At 38.8% G+C, this 22,432-nt stretch overlaps 1 protein-coding gene across 1 annotated transcript; it reads left to right on the top strand.

Annotated features, from left to right (window-relative positions):
* Positions 1-687: 687 nt before the first annotated feature.
* On the top strand, positions 688-21,877 carry LOC127216491 (60 kDa heat shock protein, mitochondrial-like). The gene is made up of 4 exons (XM_051177204.1): positions 688-711; positions 2,448-2,585; positions 5,270-5,426; positions 21,083-21,877. The coding sequence occupies exons 1-4, from the start codon at positions 688-690 to the stop codon at positions 21,697-21,699; spliced, it is 936 nt and encodes a 311-aa protein (XP_051033161.1). The 3' UTR covers positions 21,700-21,877.
* The last annotated feature ends 555 nt before the right edge of the window (positions 21,878-22,432 follow it).

The following is a 22,432-nucleotide window of genomic DNA, read 5'->3' as shown; positions in this document are numbered from 1 at the left end:
GGGATATCATGACTAAATTATGTGTTTTCTTTTCTTTTTCATCCAACTCCTTCCAGAATTTTCTTCCTCCTCACCTCTGAAGACCATCCCCTAGGGTTCAGCTTTCTTGTAAACACAAATTGAATATAGTTTCCTATCATACAATTAAATTATGCCTATCCCATGGAAAAAAGCACAGAGCTGCTTTGACAGATACAATCTTTTTGGTGCTCCATCTGGTCAAAGTTGAAAAGTTGATTTCAAAGGGGCAAACTTGATCATTGCCTCTGATTTTAGTACAATGGGGGTATGATACTGGACATTGTCTTTCTCTATGGATATATCAGAGGTCAGATATTAATGTTATGTCATGAGATGATGTATCCTTTGCTCTAGAAACTGTATGGTAATCTCCATGTAGTTTTGGCTTGATTTTAGTTTGAGATGAAAAACATACTTTATTCTCAGAGTTTAAAACAAATGAGCAAAATTTATCTCTATTAAGAGTAGACATAGTTAGGCAGACATGAAGGAAAAAGTGTTTCAAATATCACCTGAATTACCTGAAGGTCACCTAAATCAGTAGTTCATGTAGTGGTATCTTGTTTATACTCTAACAAATAGAGCTTGCCTGACAATCAGAGGGCAGAGATAGCCACTAGTTAACCATAGAAGTCTGGAAGTCTATACAGACAAACAGGAAGTGATATGGCTGGGCAGAATGAGGAGCTGGTAAGGCTGGAGGAGATAGGAGCTCAGTCTTCTGGTTGAGCTCAGTCTTTTTCTGATTGGAAGCTGAGGTAAGGTAGCTGTGGTTTTGTTCCTTCATCTCTCTGGTCTCTCAGCATTTTATCCTATATCTGACTCTGGATTTTTATTATTAAGACAAGTTACAAGAAAGTGGACTTGGCTTTTCATTCTTAGTGTACTTAATTTTACTCATGCTATGACCTTTTCATGAAATAGAATTTCTTTTATTACTTAAATCATTAATTAATTAATTGGGTAAATTACGATGAAAATTTTGTTAGATTACACATAGTAAATATTTTGAAATGTACATTTTGTACACCATCAGATTTTTGTGCTTTTGATTTGGATTTAGTTGTAAACAGATTTCACATAAATGATTTATTACCATTAATTTAAAATATTCTGTTATTGTTCATTGCCTTCTCTGTCATATTGTGACAGACTTGGGCTATATTTTTAGTGATCCAAAATATACTTTAAGATTTTGTTTTAGGTAATCCCAAGGAAAATATGTTTTACCCTTGAAAAATTTGCGTCTCAGTCTATATAAATGTTTCTCTTTAATATAAACACTTTACCTAAGAAACAGAACTGAAAGATTCTTCTATTTGCCAACTGGCCAAGTTAATTTGTTTCATGATCTTTAGAGATTGCCATTTTCTCTTCTAGCTCTTTTTAAAAAATAATTTTAGTATTAAGACATATTATTGAATTCTTCTTTTTTGACAGTACAACTTCAAGATGTTAATAAATGTTGCTCAGTTGGAGCCTCCAACTCATCCCTGCATGGTCCTGGAAGCCTATTCACTCTCCCTATCTCTCTCCAAATTCCACCCACTCAGGCAGTCTCCAAACAAAGAAAAGGCACCAACAAACCAAGTTCCATATTCTTGGTGGCTATTGCATATAGCACAATAAATAAAAGACCCAGAGATAGATATTGGGGCTCAAGCTTCAAGCTGAAGATCAGAGAAGCAAAGCAGCCAAGCCACTAGCTCTTACCTCTACCTTAGACTGAAAGGGCTGATCCTGTCTCCATGAGCTCTCACCAAGTCTCTTCCCTCACCACTGCCTCTCCTCAATGTGATTGGAGAATAAATGCCTGTTCTGAGAATCTGTTTCTGTCTTAAATACATCTCATGAGTCCTGGGATTAAAAGCATGAGCTCTGTTACTCTTGGAGACTGATTCTATCTTGTGTAGCCCTGGGTGGCCTTGAACTCAAAGAGATCCATCTGCCTTTGTCTGGAGTCCTGGGATTTAAGGTACCACCATCACCAAGCTCTGTGATCTCCAGTGCTGTTTTGATCTCCAGTGGCTCTAGGAAACCATAAACAATTTATCAACACACTTACCCATTTTGTCTATTACAAAAAGAGAAAACTACAACTAACATAAGAGAAACTATATACAATAAGTACTATAAATATATATAATATATACAGGCAATAATTACATCAAGAATGTCTACGTCCATTTGCATTTCACAATTTCAGGGAAAATATCTAGTCCATTTGCATTTGACAAACCAGAGAAAATACTCCATTATCTATCCTATCTTAGTGAGTCCAAAGTTTTCCACCTAATTTACTTTCTATACTAATTTGCACTACCAAATTATCTTTTAATGTCTTCCAAACCACTTATACTTTGCACATCTTTAGTGAGTTTCATTTCTGAGTCTGGTAAACAATGAAAACTAACTTCCCTATCTAGTCAACTCCCTCAGAGACCCGAGAAGGCCTGCTTGTTGTAGCCTGGCTCTTAAAGGCAACGCAGATCAAGGCACAGCCAGAAGGAAAAGTTGACAAATTCAGCAGCTACCTGGCTTTTGAGCAACCCAGCTCAACCTCGGTAAAAGCAAACAAAACACAGACAATACTTGTGTCTCACCGAGATTTGCCAGAGCCTGGAAAAATTGTGCCCAGACTGTAACCCAGCTCTGGTAGTCTCATCCAAAAGAATCTTGGGACAAATGACTAACTGTGACACCTATTAGTGTACCAAAGCACTTTGTGGTCTACTGGCTCTCTCTCAGCATAGTAAATACCTGTTACAGAGTCCTAGCTGGAATCCTGGCCCCCTACCCTAAACCTCTCCAGCTTCTGGGCTTCCCTTCCTCCCCTCCCCCCTCCCGGCTTCTCATTCCTATATAATCCTGCATTCTAGCCATGCACTTTCTTTTGGGCCCCTCTCTTTTACCCTGTGGGTGCCCATAAAGATGGCTGCACTCCATTGTGGCACAAGGACAGAGAGTTCACAGCTGTCCTCAGCAAGTCATAAGACCTAAAGGTCAAAGGTGTGGCTACAGTAGGATGTTTGGCTACCTTAGTCTAAATAACAATAGACCGGAATCTGAGGTGTGGCTACTCCTGACTCTCAAGGCTAGGGAAGGAGAAGATGAATCTGAGGTGTGGTTACTAAACCTTTAGACTAAGTTAGAAAGAAAGGTCTATTTGTTCCATATACATGATACTGTGTTCTCCTTTTTTGGTTAAGGTATATAAGAGTGGTGAAAAAATAAACTCATGGCATTTCAGTATTAACTCATCTGCCCTCCTGACCTCTATTCTGTCTCTCTGTCTTTTGTTTGTTGTACATAGCTAGCTTTTCCCTCATCCACACTCCTCCACTCAGGTATGGACTTGGGGCCGCTCGACTGGCTCTGATTGCAGCCCTGCTCCCGACATTACGCCCCCTCTCTTGCCTGCTTCTGTCTGGTCCCCCCTTCCCCTCATGGCCCAGTGCCCTCTGGTGTCCATGTCCAGTGTACTGCTTTCTTTCCCTGTTCTGGACTCTTCCAGAAGCCTATGGCTGCACTCTTTCTCATATCTACAACAGAAATCTTTCCCCTAACCGTACCTGGGAGTGATCAAGTCCTCACTTTATACCTGCAGGCTACGGGGCTTCTTGCAGCTGATCCCAAGACAGGAAAGACACTTACAAAACCAAGGGCTTTTAAAAATGCTGACAGGATTGTTAAGAAACACAAGTCCTTAAGTCTACCAAAGAAGCCATTTTCAGGGGGTGGCTCCATTGTTGTCCTTCTTGTCCACACTAGGGGAGGGGGTTGTGCCTGTTGTCCACGTGGGGAAAAGGTACATGTGCCATTTGTGGGCTGTCCAGAGACAACAATGCTCTTCTTATAACTCTTTTGCAGTTAAAGTTTTCTGCACCACATGAAAACATTCTCAACTCTGACATTCATCACAACCCACTGGGACATGCTATTGTCAGAAGGACCCACAGTGTCTCAAACAACATTTAGAAAAGCAAAAGGGGGTGGATTTCCCTATCGTGCCTAGTTCTCTGAACAAAGCCTCAGGAAAGACCTCCTCCCTGCTGCTGGAAGGCCTGAGGAAAGGCTGCTAAAACCTAAGTGCTAATGAATAGATATCGTGAGGGGAAGATACTAAAGTGGGGAGCACAAAACTGTGCTGTCTATGCCCCCAAGGGGTGAAAGAGCCCCTTTTGGTCCAGCTGAGATCCTGTATCCAGGTGTGAAGAGGCCTGGAATTGAAAATTGACTCAAGGCTGCTTTGCTGAGACGTCTGGTAATCATATCTGCGCAGGTAAGTCTGGTCAAGAGACAAGCCCACTGGACGTTTCTCCCCAGGCACTGACTTTTCATCCAGTTGCTTACTCCCATTCTTCCATACCAGTATGAACCATACCAGTATGATTTACTCCTCCAACTATGGGGGGGGGGGCGGGGGTATTCTAACCACCTGGAGTCCCAGTAAACTCCTTTCAATTATTTAGCAATTTAGACGGGATTTAATATGTTACATGGATTACCAACACATGTGTATCAGCAGTTTTTTTTTTTTTTATAACAGAAAGGTGTAATTGGAAATTAACTGTGGCCCACCTCCTGGGTATTTGGACCAATTATGCTGGAATGCGCCAGAAAAAGCTTATGATCAGACCACTTTTCTTATTAATTCTGTAATAACGATATTCAGTGAGCTTCAAGGACTTAATATCTTTAATTTAGTAAAACATTCCTTTTCTATTGGTTGAGTAGGGCTCTTATGTTCTTTCCTCGTATTTATTTTATAGTCTGGTGCCCAGTATTGCAATGAACCTTCCTTGGAATAAATAAGAGCATCCATCTTGAGTATCTAAGAAATTAGTAAGGGGAGATGTAGAGAGTAGAGAAAAACCTGAATAAAGGTATGTTGCTGATCTGGCCATGCCAAGAAGTTCAAGACTACAGACAAGTGGGAAATTGGCAAATTCTTTTCCTATAGGGGCATGTCTCAAGAAGGATGGCATAGTTTTCCTTGAGGGTACATGGCTAAATCAACAAGTCTTAACTGACATGGGACAGCCCATATGTTGTGGTTTGAATAAGAACCATTCCCATAGTATATTTGAGTGCTTAATCATCACTACTTGAGAAAGATTAGGAGGTGTGGCCTTGTTGAAGGAACTGTGTTTCTGAGGGTGGGCTTTGAAGTTTCAAAAGAACAAGCCAGGCCCCGTGTCACTCTCTTTTTCTGCTGCTTGTGGACCCAGACGTGCTATTTCTCCAGCACCACGTCTGCCTGTGTGCTGCCATGTTCTCCTACCATGATGATAGAATAGGCCAAGCCTCTGAAACTATACGTCCCAATGAAATGCTGTCTTTTATAAAAGTTGCTGTGGCCGTGGTGTTTTCTCACGGCAATAGGACAGTGACTGACACACCATGTAAAATAAAAAGTGCATATGTTATACCCTATGTGGGCTCCCCCAAATTTCCAGTAACAATGAGGTCCTGTTCTCACTGTGTGTGTGTGTGGTGTGTGTGTGCGAGAGAGAGAAGTAGTAGTAAAAGATGACAGAAAAAAAGAAGAGAAAGATAAAAAGAAAACCTGTAATTTAACATTTCCCATCAATAGGCGTGTGATGGTTTAAATGAAAATGGCCTCCAGAGGCCCATCGGGTGGCCTTTTTGGAGGAAGTCTGTCACTAAAGTTGAGTTTGAGGTCTCAGATAGATGCTAAAGGCTGGCCCAGTGTCATTCTCTCCTGCTGCTGCCTGCTGATCCAGATCCAGGACTATAAGCTGCCCAACCAGCACCATGGTCTACCTTCATGCCATCATAAGTCCCACAATGATGGCAATGAGCTAAAACTCTGAACTATAAGCCAGCCTCTCCAAAATATTTTCAATTTAAGAGTTGCTATGGTCACAGTGTCTCTTCACAGCAATAGAAACCCTAACTAAGACAAGGCTACTAAAGGAAAGTTAAATCTAATAGGGGTAGCAACAGTAAAGCAGAAAAACAAAAAAAACCCGAAGTAGGTGTCGGTGTCCAACAACAGAGGCATGGGAAAGCAATGTTTGCAGCCACAAAGGAGAATGGAGTTACATTGTTGGTTGAAAACTGAATGCCACAGGAGATGGCCAGATTAAGCAAAATAATCCAGTCTCTGAAAGACAAATAGCACCTGCTGTCTCTCATTTGCAGTCCCTTGGCTGCATAGCCTCACATAAAATCCTGCTTGCTAATGTTAACTGAAATCGTCCAGGAAAACAAAGAGAACAAAAGTGAGTTGGGAGCAGTGAGAAAAAGGAAGGCAGGAAGAACCAGGCATCAGGGAGCAAATGAATGCAAGTAATTTAAAAATCAATAAAAGTACTGGGATTGACACGTCAAACAAGCTCGTTTCAAATTTAAATTCAAAAATTATCAAAAAAAAAAAAAAAAAAAAAAAAAAGGAAAAAAAATCAATAAAAATTAAAAGCAGGGGGAAAACATGTTTTCTAAAAAGATTAATATTGTTGAACTCCGACTACACTGAACAATAACAAATCTAAGGGATGACTCCTGTTTTCAAGACCAAAGGTCATGAGAAGGTAAATGCTAGTAATAATGTAGCCACTGAAAGAACAAGATATTCCTTTAAAATATTTCTTAATTATTCTAATAATCTAACAAATTCTCTACAAAGACAAAAACTACAAAACAGACTGAAGAAGTAGAAAAACAAAATTCGTTGACGATGTTTCTACTAGACAGACAGGAATTTAGAGTTGGCAATGTGGCCATGCTTGGACACCAGTCCATATGAAGCCATGGGATTCCAAAGCAACAGCAAGAGATTTCTGTTTTTTTCAAGCCCCACAGATTTACAATACAGACTCATGAAGCCAATTAGTCAAAATTCCCTTTATTTATTAAGGAAATTAGAATTCCAATTAAATACCTTCCCACAGAGAAAATTAAACAGTGAACAAAAAATTGAGTAAGGGGGGTAACATACAGATTGTAATTGTAAATTGGCAAGTTGGCAAGTTGTCTTCACTCACACACAAAATAACCATCTCTTTAGAAAATACTTAGGGAATCTATAAAAGACTAGACTTCTTAAGAAAAATTAGCAACATAGTGTAGGCCACATCAATATACTTTAATTATATTAATCTGTGTAGCAATAAACAAAGAAAATTAACTCTGATAAAACAATACCATTTATAGTAGTATCCAAAACCAAAAGATAATTAGGATAAACTTAGAAAACTAACTGAAACTTTTCAAATTACTGAAGTCGAAATAAAAAGAACTGACCACTGGAGAAAACAATTATAAACCTGAGTTAATAGGTATTTGTCAGTGGGCTGGAATTCTAAATGCTTGGGTTCAATTCTGTATATGTTGGTTAACAGACAAAAATCAAGTCAAAGTGCAACCATACGTGTAACACAGAAATAGAACACTGCCTAAGATACCATATCTTAAGAAATGTATATATGAAACAAGAAAATTGCTGAGTCATGAGATAGGTGTATGCTTTAGTCAGCTTTCTGTTGCAGCGATATGGTGCCCAACAGAATCAATTTAAAGTTACACCATAACCAAGCAACTCTTATACAAGAAAACATTTCATTGGGGATTGCTTCTGGTTTTAGAAATTTAGTTCATTATCATTGTGGGAAGTTTGGTGACTTGCATACAGACATAGTGCTGGAGAAGTAGCCAAGAGTTCTATATATGGATCCACAGGAAGCCCACCCATAGCGACACACTGTCCCCAACAAGGCCTATCAAACAGAGATACTCCCTAGTGACCAACTATTCAAATATATGAGACTATGGGAACCATTCTCCTTCAAACTACCACACATGGTATGTCCAATAAAAGACTTTTAAAGGAGTCTAGAGAGATAGCTCAGTGGTTAGAAGTATTTACTGGTTTTTCAGTGGACACTGGTTTAGTGCCTAGCTCCTACATCCAGTAGCTCACAACTGCCCATAATTCCAGTTCCAGGAGATCCAACACCCTTTCTGACCTCCATGGGCACCTGCACACTCCCACATACACTCAACAAATAAATATCCCCCCAAAATCTTTGAATTTTAGAAAAAAATTTATAGGAACAAGAGTTAGATAAAAATAATGATACTCATCTAAATCCAAGAACATACCAAATATCTATTGATTTGGATAATGACAAAACTATGACCTATCACTACACAGAGTACTGTTTCATAATTTGAGAAATAATAATAGCATACAAAGCAACATGGTTGAATTGCAGAAATAACATATTAAACCAAAGAAGCCTAACACCAAGGCATGAATACCACAGCATTCCAATTTTACCAAATTCTGGGATAGACAGAACTAACCTATAGAAACAGAAAAGAAATCAATGAGCCCTTTGGTGTTCAAGACCAAATCTGACTTCAAAGGGGCTCAGGGGATCCCTTTGGAGTAATTGAAACATTCTGAGTCTTGATTACACTGGTACCCAGTTGTATACATTTGTCAAGATTCATTAAACTGTACAGTGAAAATGTGTGGATTTCATTGCACATAAATTATGTCTGTATAGACTTGATTAAGACAGTCCATTTGAGGACATGGTCTAGTTACATAAAAGATGACTTGAAATAAACTCATAGGTAAAGTAATTGTGAGTGGAAAAATGTGGCGCTAGACTAAAATACAAAGAAGTGTCAGTTTAAATATACTCTAGCAATTTAGTAGCTACATAAAGCAGTCATTTTGTTATTAATATTTTAAGGATAATTAATAGTAAGACAATTCAGTAAGGTAGTCAAATACAAAATTAAAATCCAAATTTTCATTGCTTTGCTCTCTACAAATAAAATTATAATGAACCACATTTAAATTAGCAACCCCAAAGTATATATGCTTTGAAATTCACCCGCACAGAAATAAAAAGAACAGATGTGGAAGTATGTCAGTATTCTACTGTGAAGCATAAGATATATTTGAAGGAATTAAGACAATTGTGCTTGTTGCCACTCAACAAACAGCCTCAAAATTATGAGTTTTCAGATATTTGGCTGTGGATTTCCTGACGTTTAGCTGGTTAAAGAGGAGCACAGCTGGGCATATTTGCTTCTCTGTACAATTTTCAGGGTGGGCTCAGCTGTTTTTTTGAGTTATGGCAGCCAGGAAGGATCTGCCTCTCTGGGACCTGAAGTCCAGCTGCAAAATGTTCCTCTGATGGCCATGCTACATTCTCAGAAGGGCAGCCTGGTGATTCAATAGCATTTCAAATTCAATTGTCAGGCTGGTGGTGTAGATCCGTTTAGAGTGTGCTTGCCTAGCTTGTGAGAAACACAGAATTGCCAAAATCAACAACAATACATTTAAATGATAACAAAATTAATTCCCTCTGTGGCTTCTACTAACACATCACCAGGTGAAGAAGTCCACATGTCTACAACTGATGTCAACAAGAACTGAAAGAGCTTCTCCCCCTACAGAGGACTTGAAGAGTCTGCAATGTCACATGGATGCATTATATTATGGGTGGGACGTTTGCATTCCCCAAAATACTCTAAAGTCTTCACCCCTTAAAGTGATGGTGGTAAGAAGTGAGTCTTTTGCGAAATAACTGAGTTTACGTGATAGTATGCAGAGGAATTCCTGTGATGAGATTTGTGTCATTATAAGAATAGGAGGGGCCAGGCATTAGTGTCACATGCCTTTAATCCCAGCATTCTGGAGGCAGAGGCAGGTGAATCTCTGTGAGTTCGAGGCCAGCCTAGTCAGTCTACAGAGCTAGTTCCAGGACAGGCTCCAAAACAATACAGAGAAACCCTATCTCAAACAAACAAACAAACAAACAAAAGAATAGGAAATGCTAGGGATTGTAAATCAATGGTAGGGTGTTTGCCTAGCATACATAAGGACCTGGGCTCAATTCCCCAATATAGGGAAAAAAAATGAAACAAGAAATAGGCTACTCAAGGTGGTCTTGAGGGGAGGAGAAACCAAGTACTACATTTGTCTAGGTTTTGTTTTTTTCTTAGACAAGGTTTTTCTGCATAACCCTAGCTGTCCTGGAACTCACTCTGTACACCAAGCTGACCTTGAATTCACAAAGATCCACCTGCCTCTGCCTCCCAAGTGCAGGGATTAAAGGTGTGCACCACCAAAGCCCAGCATGAAACCAAATACTCATCACTGGTTATCAAAGATTGAAGTTGTTCATGGGATGTGTTAGTCACTCAGTAGTGCTTTCAAAGAAGATACAGGCTTGGTAACACGGGAAAGCAAACTAATGTTTCAACCATTATGGAAAGGTACGAAACACGTCTTTCACCAGGGGTTGAATCTGTTGGTGCCTTGAACTTGGACTTCCCAACACCAAGAATTGGGAGAAAACACATTTTCTGTCACTTTTGTCACAGTACCCAAAGTGGACTAAGACAGATTGTCACTACAGAGACAGGTGAAAATTTTGGTCAATAATACACTGCACTGAATGGCTCACCTCAGTCTGGGGCTGAAAGCATCGGTTACTGTGGCGGCTGTAAGTAGCTCACACAAGTACTTTAGATTTCTCAGGTGAAGAGGGATCTGGGAAAGCAGTGTCAGTGAGCAGAATGCTCAAGAAGAGAAGCTTCGTGAATCCAGAGGCTTTGTGAGCTGAGTGTTGGGCTTTAAAACGAAAACAAAACAAAACATTTACATAATGTGTTAGTACACATGTTTTGGCTAGAGTGACTAAAACATACGTAATCGCACTTACATTTATGCTTACCTTTCTATTTTAAAATTTGCTTTACATAAAATCCTTAAACAAGTAAGAAATAGACAAATGTTTAATCATTCACCAAATAGCTCTACATTCTAACCATATGAATCATAATAATTAGGAATAAAAATAAAATAATTTTGTAAGAACAGTCTCCACCATTTATTTTACAGAGAAGTTGTAAAAGCTATTGGTGTAAAACCAAACAAAGAATAGCTCAAGATAAGGAGGGCACAGCTCACTAAATCTCAGGGGACTTTAGGTGTTGTGCACTTTAGGTTAGGTGTACCATGGGATTCTCCTCTCTCAAAGTCCCTCATCCTAACAACCTGAAGACAGAACACCGTTCAGGTCTTGAAATACAGCCATTCCACCCACACCAGACAGCAAAATCCACACCAGAATTCAGCTGGCTGGGACATGCGTGAGAAAAAATATGACGATTACACACAAGTATGTGTATGCTGTACAGAATCGAGGCAGCTGCAAAACAGCATCCGAAACAAATCGAAACAGACATCACATAATCTAGGCTTGAAGTAAAGTGCTTAGCAACAGAATGTGAGTTGAGTGGGCAGACGTTGACAATATCTGTTGAATTTGTTAGAATTAGAGTAAAGGCATTGTGTTCTGTTGTAGAACCAGCACATACTGTCATTAGACGAAACTTGGCAATGCACTCTCATGCTGAATGCAGAAGCTACCACTTCCTGGAAGAGTGGCAAGACATTTCTGCATCTGTTCATTCCTCTAAACAAAGGATAAAGACACGTGCATCTCCCACGGACTCTTTGTTCAAGCCCTCTCTCCAACTTGAAATAACTTCTCTGCTTCCCGCACAACTACAGGTTTTCCTGCATTCAACATTTGCTCCAAACCCTTTTGATTGAGTTTGGTGCCATTTACCCAATCTATCTCTCACTTTTCGGTGTTTTCTACCGAAAATTGACAACATTTGATGTTGCTCTATAAATGTCTGAGGTTATCAATGTGTGTTACATAACTTTGCATTTCTGGGGATCACACCAAAGATCTTCTGTGTATTAGGCAGACGCCTTGCCCCGAGCACCACCTCTAGCCCAGTACTTCATCATTACCACCTCTAGCCCAGTACTTCATCATTTTGATGAAACATTGAATCCAGAAGATGAGCATCCACATTTTTAGTCTGTGTTCACTGATATTTTGAATTAGTATCTATCATGCTGAATATGTAACTCAATACTTTCTGTCTTTAGGAAAAATCCCCTGGCATGGCCCATGCAACATTGTCAAAGACTGTAATCATGCCTTTTTCAAAGTAAGACCAAGGACTACCATATTCTAAAAAAGACTTCAAGGTCACTGGTAGAAATAGAGAACCCCAACCTTAACCCTAGACCTAGTTAAATACAATTCTTGGTGATGCCCAGAAACCAAAATTTAAATAAGCTTCTGTGGATGCTCATTCAGTCTAGTGGAGAATTATTATAGGATCTATTGTGCCCATAAATATTTATGCTAATAGACATTTAAATTTTATAAGTAATTATTAAACATCTACTCATTTATTAGATCATATGGAGAGTATAAAAGAGTTAAATGAGGGACTGGGGTGATAATTCAGGCAATAAGGTGTTTATCTTGAAAGCAAGAAGACTGAATTCAATCCCCAGAACTCATACAAACCCTGGTTGAGACAGGTGGATCCATGAGGCTCCGCGGCCAGGCTTCCTTGTCTGCTTCACAAGACCCAAGCTAATGAAAGACCTTATTTTAAAACATAAAGTCAATGACACCTAAATGGCATCTAGTTAACAACCTCCAAATTTGTACTCTGGTCTTTTAATGCATGTGCCCAAGCATGCACATGAACATACCACACACATGAGGAGAAGGTCAGGGAGAGAGAAGAAGAGGAGGAGGAGGAGGAAGAGGAGGAGAAGGAAGAATGAGAAAGAAGAAGAGGAAAAAGAAGAAATGGAAGGAGGAGGAGGAGGAAGAAGGTAGCTCTAATGGTCCTATTAGTTTATGAGAGGGAAAGAGATGGACATTATTCATTATATAATACAGAACAGGACAAGAATTATGAAGGACTTTTTTTAAAAAAATAACTTATAAGTGAAATATAATTTTAAAAAGCTACAGGACAGACTAGAAAAGAGATCAGCCCCAAACATAGGACCTGTTTCCCTTATGAGAAGTTAGCAAGTTCTGGGCTGTGTATAAAAGTTCAAGGAGACGTAATCAGGAAAGCATACTGAAGTCCCCCATAGTACCACAATGCTGGCAGAAAAATTCCTGAGGAGAAAGAAGCGTATATCAAACCAAAGCACAGGAACTGTCCTCAAGACATTTGAAACCAGAAGTTGATTGATTTTACCTGAGCTATAATCCAGTCTGGGTGAATTGCAGCAATCAGTTCCACTCAGTTCCTGCATAACAGGAAGAGAGAACTAACTCTCCCTGGAAACAATTAACATCAATGGCAGTCTGTGCTGTTTCAAGTACGATTTCTAGCACATAATAAAAACTTGTAAGACAAAGAAGCAGAAAATTATTGCTGAAAACTAAAGGAAATAATGAAAACAGAAGCAAAGAATGGTAGGTAATTAACGTATAACAGTTTTCAAATAAATTAATTTTAATTAGCATAAAATAAGGTAAAGTGTATAAGAAAAGGGAAGAATTTTAATGAAGAGCTAGACTCTAGAGCAGTGATTCTCAACCTTCCTAAGGCTGCAACCCTTTAATACAGTTCCACATGTTTTGGTAACCACCACCATAAAAATAATTTTTGTTGCTACTTCATGACTATAATGTTTCTATTATTATGAACCATAATGTAAATATCTGTATTTTCCGATAGTCTTAGGCAAAACCAGTGAAAAAGTTGTTTGACCCCAAAGGGGTTGTGACCCACACATGAGAACTATTGCTCTATACTCAGGCAGCACCTACAATCCCAGCTACTTAAATGATAGAAGGTTATCATCCTCTCAAACTAGAGAGTGGGAGGAGGAGCATGGGGAGGGTAGAGAAAGAAATGTTAAAAAAAATCCAAAGCAACAACAACAACAAAAAAAAAAAAAAAAAAAAAAAAACCCAAAACACCAACAACAACAAAAGACCAGGGGAATTCTCTATAAAAATAAATGAACTGATATTACAAAAGCAGAATATACGAAATTAGCATTACATTGACTGGGTGGCAGATGACAGAAGACATGAGCACCTGTTTATGGCAGGACCATAAACACAATGGACTGATGTGGTTAGTTTTCTGCAGGGATGCTTAGGGACCTAGGCAAAAAAGAAACGAAAATCTCTGACAGGAATTCTGTCAAAGTGTGATGTACAGAAATTCCTTAATGAATGAAAGGCATGAAACTACAGATTCTGGGGCCTCAAGTAACTCCAGGAAATGTGAAGAAAGCAATACAATAAGCGCATGACAGTAACACTACAAAAACAAAACTCAAGAGACTTTCATGAAAGAAGGTATAGACCAGATACCATTGCACTCAAGGTGTAACCATGAAACTGACTACTTCCTGTCCAAAGCAAACACTGAGAACAAAAGATAATTAAATGACATCGGCAATGATTTGAAGGGGAGGCTGGGAATGTGGCTCAGAGAACAGAAGATCTGAATTCAGTTCCCTTACCTACAGAAGGTACATTGCCTGTGACTCTAAACCAAGTGGTCTAATGTCCTCTTCTGGCTTCTCTATGTATGTGGTGCACATAAACTCACGCACACACATTTACACATGGAAACATAAATTTAAAATCTTTTAAAAATAAACTGAAATGAAAAAATGATTTAAAATTTTATACTTGGAAAAAAATATTCAAAATGACAGGGAAGTAGACTAGTTGGAGACGAAGGTTGAGATAATAAATGCCAAAGGAAGTAATTCAGGCTAAAATAGGCTGAAACAAAGAGAAGCATAGAAATACAGAAAAGCACAAAGTAACTCAGGAAAACCAGAAATAAAATGGCAATGACATAATAGTTTAAGTCAATAACATAAATGTCTTCTAGGGGATATAACACATATAGAAGGGATATCTATGATGGCCACAGCATGAAAAGGCAAGAGAGTCATATATGTAGTTTTAAACCATGGAAAGATTACTCATATTAAAATACACCTAAAAAACAAAAGACATACAATGAGACAATTTTTAGTATTTAGTGTGTGTGTGCGTGTGCATGTTAACACGGCAGGTGTGTGCATGTGCACATGCTACAGTACATGTGTACAGGTCATAGGAAAATTTATGAGAGTCAGTCTTTCTTTCCACTATGTGGGTTCCAGGACGGGAACTCAAACATGAAACTTAGTGGCACGCACCTTTATTCTCTGATCCGTCTTAGCAGATGGGGTTTACATATCGATATCATTTATATCTATAACTAGGACAGATAATTGAGAGACTGTGTAAAATTAACGGAACAACGTTGAGAACTAAACAAGAAGATGGCCTATAATGGTGGGAATGCTGTATACATTTGCTGTATACATAACAAATTTTAAAAGTAAAACCATTAGAGAGTCACTTTGTAGGCCTAGGGATGAAGTTCACTGGCAAATTGTGATAGTAAGATTTTTTTTTTCAATAGCCTAAATGCATATACTGTATAAATTAAAAAAAAAAACCACCATAAAATATGAAATTTGATGTGAAGGAAAATTATTGATAAATAAACACAATGTAAATATCAGTGGAGGCAAAGGTGTGCTGATTAAGTGAGTAGTGATATAAGCAAATGTCGAAACTAGATGTCTGCTGAAGCCAGTGATCAAAAGGGCGGAGTGTTTTCACGTCTGAGGACGCTGCGTGAATGAACATTCCAATGCAAGCTTTCCAGAAAGAAAAGCAGAGACACTGTTTAAGGAAACAGTAACAAAGCCTTTTCATGTCTTAAGAAAGTAGGAGTAATCAGCTCCTGAAGGCTCAGAAAACTCAAAAACCAGATGTAAGAGAAAAGCTCCCATTGAAGGTCTGTCTGTTATAGTTAAACCGTCAGAACTACAAGCAAGGGAGGTTCTCAGAATAGCAAGAGAAAAGCATCAAGTCATGTATGACTGAATCCTCCACACAGACTTTTCAACAGAAACCTTAAAGACTGGCAGACACAGGATAAGCTAGGAGGGGGGTGGAGGGGGACTGCCAGCATGAATACCCCATCCTACAAAGCTGAAAACTAACCTTCAGAGAGGAAGAAGAAAGGCCGGGTGTGATGATGCTTGACTGAAGATCTGAACCCTTGGGAGGTAGAGGCAAGGCGACCACCAACGAAGGAATACAAAAGAACCAGAGGGAAATTAGTGTGTGAGTAACCCTTTACTTCTCAGTGGTAACCTTGACTACAAATGGACTGAATTCCTTAATTAAAAGATACAGCTTGAATGGATGCATTTAAGACTCAGTCATATGCTTCATACAAATAAAACAACTTCACTACTAAAGATGCAGTAGACTAAAAGTGAAGGGACAGAAAAAGAGAGAAAGGGAAAGAAGCAGGCAGGCAGGCAGGGAGGGAAGGAGGCAAAATTATAGGTCAGTATTTTTCATGAACATGTAGGGAAAAATTCTCATACATCTGCTACATTTCGCTAGGTATATATTAATTGTCCCATTACTCTCTACTCTCTGATGAATCAATTCAAGGCCAGGAAATCAAATTTTATAGCATATAAAATGATTGTATGCCATAATCAAGTGAATAATACAAGGAATGCAAAGATGGTGAACATGCATGCTAATAAACATAATATAACAATAGGATGAAAAGTAAAGCCACATGATTGACAGATATAACTATCTAGAGAGAGAAAAATGGAGGGGGAGACTGTAATCAGAGGTTGTAAGTTAGTAATCAGAGCTGATGAACCATTATTACATATCCCGCCACATTCTTTCTGGTCTCCCGCAGACCTGTGAGGATCTGGCCCACTGACCACAGTGGCCCTTTGCCTTTCAGGCTTCCTTTCCAATGGTTAAGCAAAGTAATGTGTTTTAGCTGCTGTATAAAGAATAATAGCTACAGTGAGTTTTTGCACACGGATGTTTCTGTGCAGCCCAGTCCTGCCACCCTTCAGTCCCAAATACACACATGGAGATTTATATTAATTATAAACAGCTTGGCCTATGGCTCAGGTTTCTTGTTGACTATTTCTCTCTCAATTGTTAGCCCATTTCTATTATTCTATGTATCTCTACGTGGGCTTGGCTTACCGGTGAAGCCCAGGCATCCTTTTTCCTAGGCAGGTACATGGCATCCCCTTAGTGACTCACCATCTGTGCTCCTCCTTCCAGCAATCTCGTAGTCTGATAGCCCAGCCCATATTCCTGTCTGGCTACATTGACTAAAATAGCTTTATTCATCAACCAATAAAAGAAACATATATTCACAGCATACAGAATGACACCCCCCATCATCCCCACTTTTCTGTCTAAATAAATAGTAAAATTATATATAACAAAACAGTTATCAAGCAAAACCTATAGTTAACAATATTTAGTCCACTAACACTTGACAAGATTTAAAGGAAATGTTTTACCATCTATCCTATCTTTGTGAGTCTAAAGTTTTATATGAAACTTATCTTTTATCATAACTTTTATCATAACTAAGTTATGATAAAACTACCTGTCTTCAACTCCATCAAAGACCGTAGAAGGAGAGTATATAAACTCTAGGATTGACAGAGTCATCTCACTGCCTGGACAACCACCCAAAATTCATATGTAATGTTGGGGCATCCCTCTTCAGCCTATAGGACTAGAATGTCTGGCAGACTTTTTTGATGAAACAGGAACCCTGAAGGACCATCCTGTCCCTTGTCAAGTTCAACAGTCAGTTTTCTTTGTAACCTGTTTGCCCAGTTTGGGCAGCATAGTGTCAAGCAGTCCAGGAAAGAACAGTTTCTTGTCGTTTCTTGTCCAAATGGCTATTCCTGCCATGTTGAAGGCAAACTCCATAACAAGTTTCTCTGATGCCCATCTCCTTCTCTGATGAAATTGGTGCTGCCAGAAGCAGTTGTGTCTCATTGTCATGAAAAATCCTATTAAACCATTTTAAATGCTGTATTCTATAGGTCTTTGAAAGGTTTTGAAGAATGCGTATCCATTTGAAATATATCTCTTGTATATTTGGAAAACCTAACTAAAATAACTATAAGTTTTCACTATTATAGGTTGCTATTTATAATCTGTATTTTTAAATTATAACTGAAATTTTTAAATGAGCTGTTTAAACATAATACCTAAACAAGAGTAGAAATATACATATAAAATTGAAATTAAATCTGTATCAATAAACCAAAATCCACACCAATGCAAAAAAAAAATTTTTTTAGAAAGAGATTGAATTGACTGTGAGCATTAACTATAGGCAACCCCATTTAAATGAAAGCAAATATTTATAAATAATATCTGGGAATTTGGGTGTTGTTGTCTCCAAACTGCTGTTTGGGGGTGCTGTCAATACCATGGGGATCCTTAGAAAACCCATAATCGTGGCAAACTCCTGGCTGAAAGTTCTGTAAGGCTGCATTATCTCAGTTGTCAAGGATGTTGGATCACCTGGGCCACTGGTTCAGGGGGTCTTGATTGATCAAACCATATTAATCTGGACAGAATGCACAGCTTTTCTTCTATGGAAACAAAATCAGAACCTCTTTTCCAAAGTAACATGTCCTTAGACTTAAATTTTGAAATCAAGGCATTTTCAAAATAAATATGCTGGATTAGTCCAGCAGCATTTATAATCAAATGTCTGTTAGCAGCGGCTGTGCCTTCCTCAGCAATCAAACAATTCAAAGACAAGACAATAACATACAATGTCCGGACTCTCTGTGTATTTTCCATCTTTACATGGACTTTTTAGTCACTGTATTTCTTTTTTTTTTGATTTTTTATTTTGATATTATTATTATTATTATTATTATTATTATTATTATTATTATTGACTTTTTAAGTCAGGGCTTCTCTGTGTACTTTTGCCTATCCTGAAATTCACTCTGTAGACCAGGCTGGCCTTGAAATAATAGAGATCTGCCTGCCTCTGCCTCCCAAATGCTGGAATTTAAAGGTGTGTGCCACATGCCCAGCTACTCTTTCTTTTTTAAGAACTTTATCCTTTTTCTTTTCTTTCCCAAGCCTATGTATATTTTTAAACACACTGTGAAATGTCTAGAGGTTTTTCTTCATCTGAATCTGTATTTACTGTATATCTCTATCGTTTTCTGGCCACAAGTCTTTAATCTGTTAAATTGCATGGCTAAGATTAAAGCAGACGTTTTGACTGCTGGCTCCACCAAGTTGGGCTTTCCAAACTGGTGCGGGTCCATTTACCACCAACTCTGGGGGTGGGGGGGCTATGCTCACTGCCTGGACTCTGGTCTATACTGCCATCAAGCAGTTTGTAACCCATTGTACATAAACCTTTTCATCTGTATGAGTAAAAGCTAAATCTGCCATGTAGCATGCTGTGCAACTTGCAGACAGCCTCTGTGTACCATAGCGAGAATCGAACATACTGTGCTCAAACCCGAATGCCACAGCATCTATGTATCATGAATTTTGTGAGACTGTGAGACTAGGAAACCTAGTGCATCTCCCCCATTTCTGTGCATTCAGAATCCTTTTTAAGCTTTTGTCAAGTTTTATGTGGAAATTCTCGTCAAAGATTGGGCACCAAATGGAGTTCTTACTTAGTCTAATTAATAAAACCCAAAGCCAGATATAGATCAGAGAGATCAGAGAGAAGAATGAGCGAGCCACAGCTACACCTTACCTCTTTAGTGTCTCAGCACACAAGAAAGTGAGTCCCTGTTTCTGTCACTTACATCCTTTCTCTCCCCAGCCATCTCCTTCCTGTCTGCCTGTACAGACCTGCAGACATCTATGGTTAGCTAGTGACAAGCTCCATTCTCTGACCTTCAGACAGGCTTTATTTGTACAAGCAAGATGTCAGCACAGGTTTTAGCTCCAGTTCTAGAACTCTCCTGGATGTTCAGGGATTTAGACACCTAATGTGAAGCAAACGTGCAAACTTCAAGGCCACAAAAATGTATCCACAGCAATACAGCCAAGGTGTTCAAATTGTTGACATCCCAATTTTGAAGTTAAAATGGCCTTCACCTTGATTGACCAAAACAGAAATGGTGGCTCTGACAATAATATTGGTAGAATGTGCCTCTTTGCTGGGGAAACATCAAGCAAACAAATGCCTATCTGGATAGCATGATGGATGAGGCCCCATGCATTGCACCATGGTTCTTAGTATTTAGAGAAAAATCAATGGTGTAGATCGTAGAGATATCTTCAGAAGTGCTTTGACTTGCTTTGATGAAGAAGCAATGGGCAGCATTCAGGAGAATTACTCAAGGGATGATCAGAACCAAGATGATTGCTTTACTGACCAAAGGGGATTTCAGTTATTTTCACCTCTCACACATCTGTAGACACAGAGGACAGAGGCAACTGGAGAACTGCAAATCCCAGTCAGATGTGTCTTGCTGCCACTCAGGGTATCTCTGAAATTTTCTCTTGAGACCTACTGTGTCCCTTAGATGTGCAGTGATGGGGGGTTGTCCTTCTACGTTTCTCTTATTGGTTGATGAATAAAACACTGTCCAATTGAGGCAGGAAGATAGGCTGAACTAGGAGATGAGGAGAATTCTGGGAAAGGGAGGCAGAGAGAGACCTCCACAGGACGCCATATAGGGGAGGAAGGAGTAACAGGTCCAGACCTTCCTCAGGTAAGATAAGACCACACAGAAATACTTAGATTAATAGAAATGGGTTAATAAGATAGAGCTAGCCAATAAGAAGCCCTAGCCATCGGCCAACAGTTTAATAGCTAATATACTATCTCTATGTGTTCATTTGAAGCTGAAACAGCAGGGCCTTGCAGGACAGGAAGACTCCAGCAACAGTGCAGCCTTTTCTGCTTGTGTTTTCAGCCAATTTGGGGGCATATAAGTATTTTTTTAATAACACTAGAAATAGGGCAGGACATTTATAAGAAAGGTAGAAAATGTAGGGATGTTAGTTAGTGGTGGTTTCCTGCCTCCAAATAACTGTAGTTCACACATCATAATCTTTTTTGTTTTGTTTTGTTTTGTTTTAAAGAAGCTATTTATTCACTTTTCCTGAACTATAATTAAACTTTATGATTACAAAATTTCTATGAAAAGAATGAAATTCATAGGAAAATTGATAGATCTGGAGGGTATTATATTAGTTGAGATGATCCAGACTCAGAAAAAAAAAAAAAAAAAAAAAGGAGTCTATTTCCCTTTATGGCCAAAGTTCTAAAGATATTAAATATAAAGAAATATAAGTACTCTTTCAAGAAATCACTGAGCAGCTAGACATAACAACTAGTGGATATGAAAAGGAAAAGCTGAACAAGAGACTCGCTAAACTTTCAGATGGAGTGGCTGTGTTGAAGGTTGGAGGAACAAGTGATGTTGAAGTGAATGAGAAGAAAGACAGGGTTACAGATGCTCTCAATGCTACAAGAGCAGCTGTTGAAGAAGGCACTGTTCTAGGAGGGGGCTACACTCTGCTTCGGTGCATTCCAGCCTTGGATTCATTAAAGCCTTCTAATGAAGATCAAAAAATAGATATAGATATTATTAAAAGAGCACTCAAAACTCCTGCAATGACAATTGCTAAGAATGCAGGTGTTGAAGGATCTTTGATAGTTGAGAAAATTCTGCAGAGTTCCTCAGAAGTTGGTTATGATGCTATGCTTGGAGATTTTGTGAACATGGTGGAAAAAGGAATCATTGATCCAACAAAGGTTGTGAGAACTGCTTTACTGGCTGCTGCTGGGGTGGCCTCCTTGCTAACTACAGCAGAAGCTGTAGTGACAGAAATTCCTAAAGAAGAGAAGGACTCTGGAATGGGCACAATGGGTGGAATGGGAGGGGGTATGGGAGGTGGCATGTTCTAATTCCTAGAATAGTGCTTTGTTTACCCTTATCAATGAACTGTGACAGGAAGCTCAAGGCAGGTTCCTCAGCGGTAACTTCAGAGAAGTCACCTGAAGAAAATAACTGAAGAGAAGGCTGGCTGATCACTATAACCATCAGTTACTGGTTCCCATTGACAATATATAATGGTTTACTGCTGTCATTGTCCATGCCTACAGATAATTTATTTTGTATTTTTGAATAAAGACATTTGTACGTTCCTGATACTGGGTGAAAGAGCCATATACCACTGTCCTGCTTTCAACTTAAACCCCTGAGGCAGTTCTGTTCTGTTACAGTCAGGATTGTAGTGCTGTCACCAGATGAGTTCAGAAGCAGCCTCTCTGTGGAGAGTGAGAATAATTGTGTACAAAGTAGAGAAGTATCCAATTATGTGACAACTTTTGTGTAATAAAATTTTGTTTAAAAAAATATAAGTACTCAAACAAAGCAAAGACTGTATGTGATAAGAACCTCATAGCACAGTATTACGATACAAGATAGTATTGGGAATCTCACAGCAATAAGAGAAAATGAGAGTGTGAAAACAAGAAGAGCTCAAACAACCTATAGTGTAATTTTAACTATGGAAAAACCTTAAGGATTCCAGTTTTTAAAAAACATTGGAACTAATAAATTTAGTAAAGTTCTAGGACACAAATCAATATTCAAACAGCATATCTTTCCATATACCTGGAAAAAGTTGCTGAAAAA

This window comes from Phodopus roborovskii, unplaced genomic scaffold, assembly GCF_943737965.1.
Source record: "Phodopus roborovskii unplaced genomic scaffold, PHOROB, whole genome shotgun sequence".
In the NCBI taxonomy this organism is placed as follows: Eukaryota; Metazoa; Chordata; class Mammalia; order Rodentia; family Cricetidae; genus Phodopus; species Phodopus roborovskii.
This window is presented reverse-complemented; position numbering and strand designations above follow the sequence as displayed.

Coding starts and splice junctions, on each gene's coding strand:
- LOC127216491 (XM_051177204.1), top strand. CDS start 688: ATGGCTGGGCAGAATGAGGAGCTG. Junction 712..2,447: donor CTGGGCAGAATGAGGAGCTG/GTAAGGCTGGAG, acceptor TTCCCTATCTAG/TCAACTCCCTCAGAGACCCG. Junction 2,586..5,269: donor AGCAACCCAGCTCAACCTCG/GTAAAAGCAAAC, acceptor CTATTTCTCCAG/CACCACGTCTGCCTGTGTGC.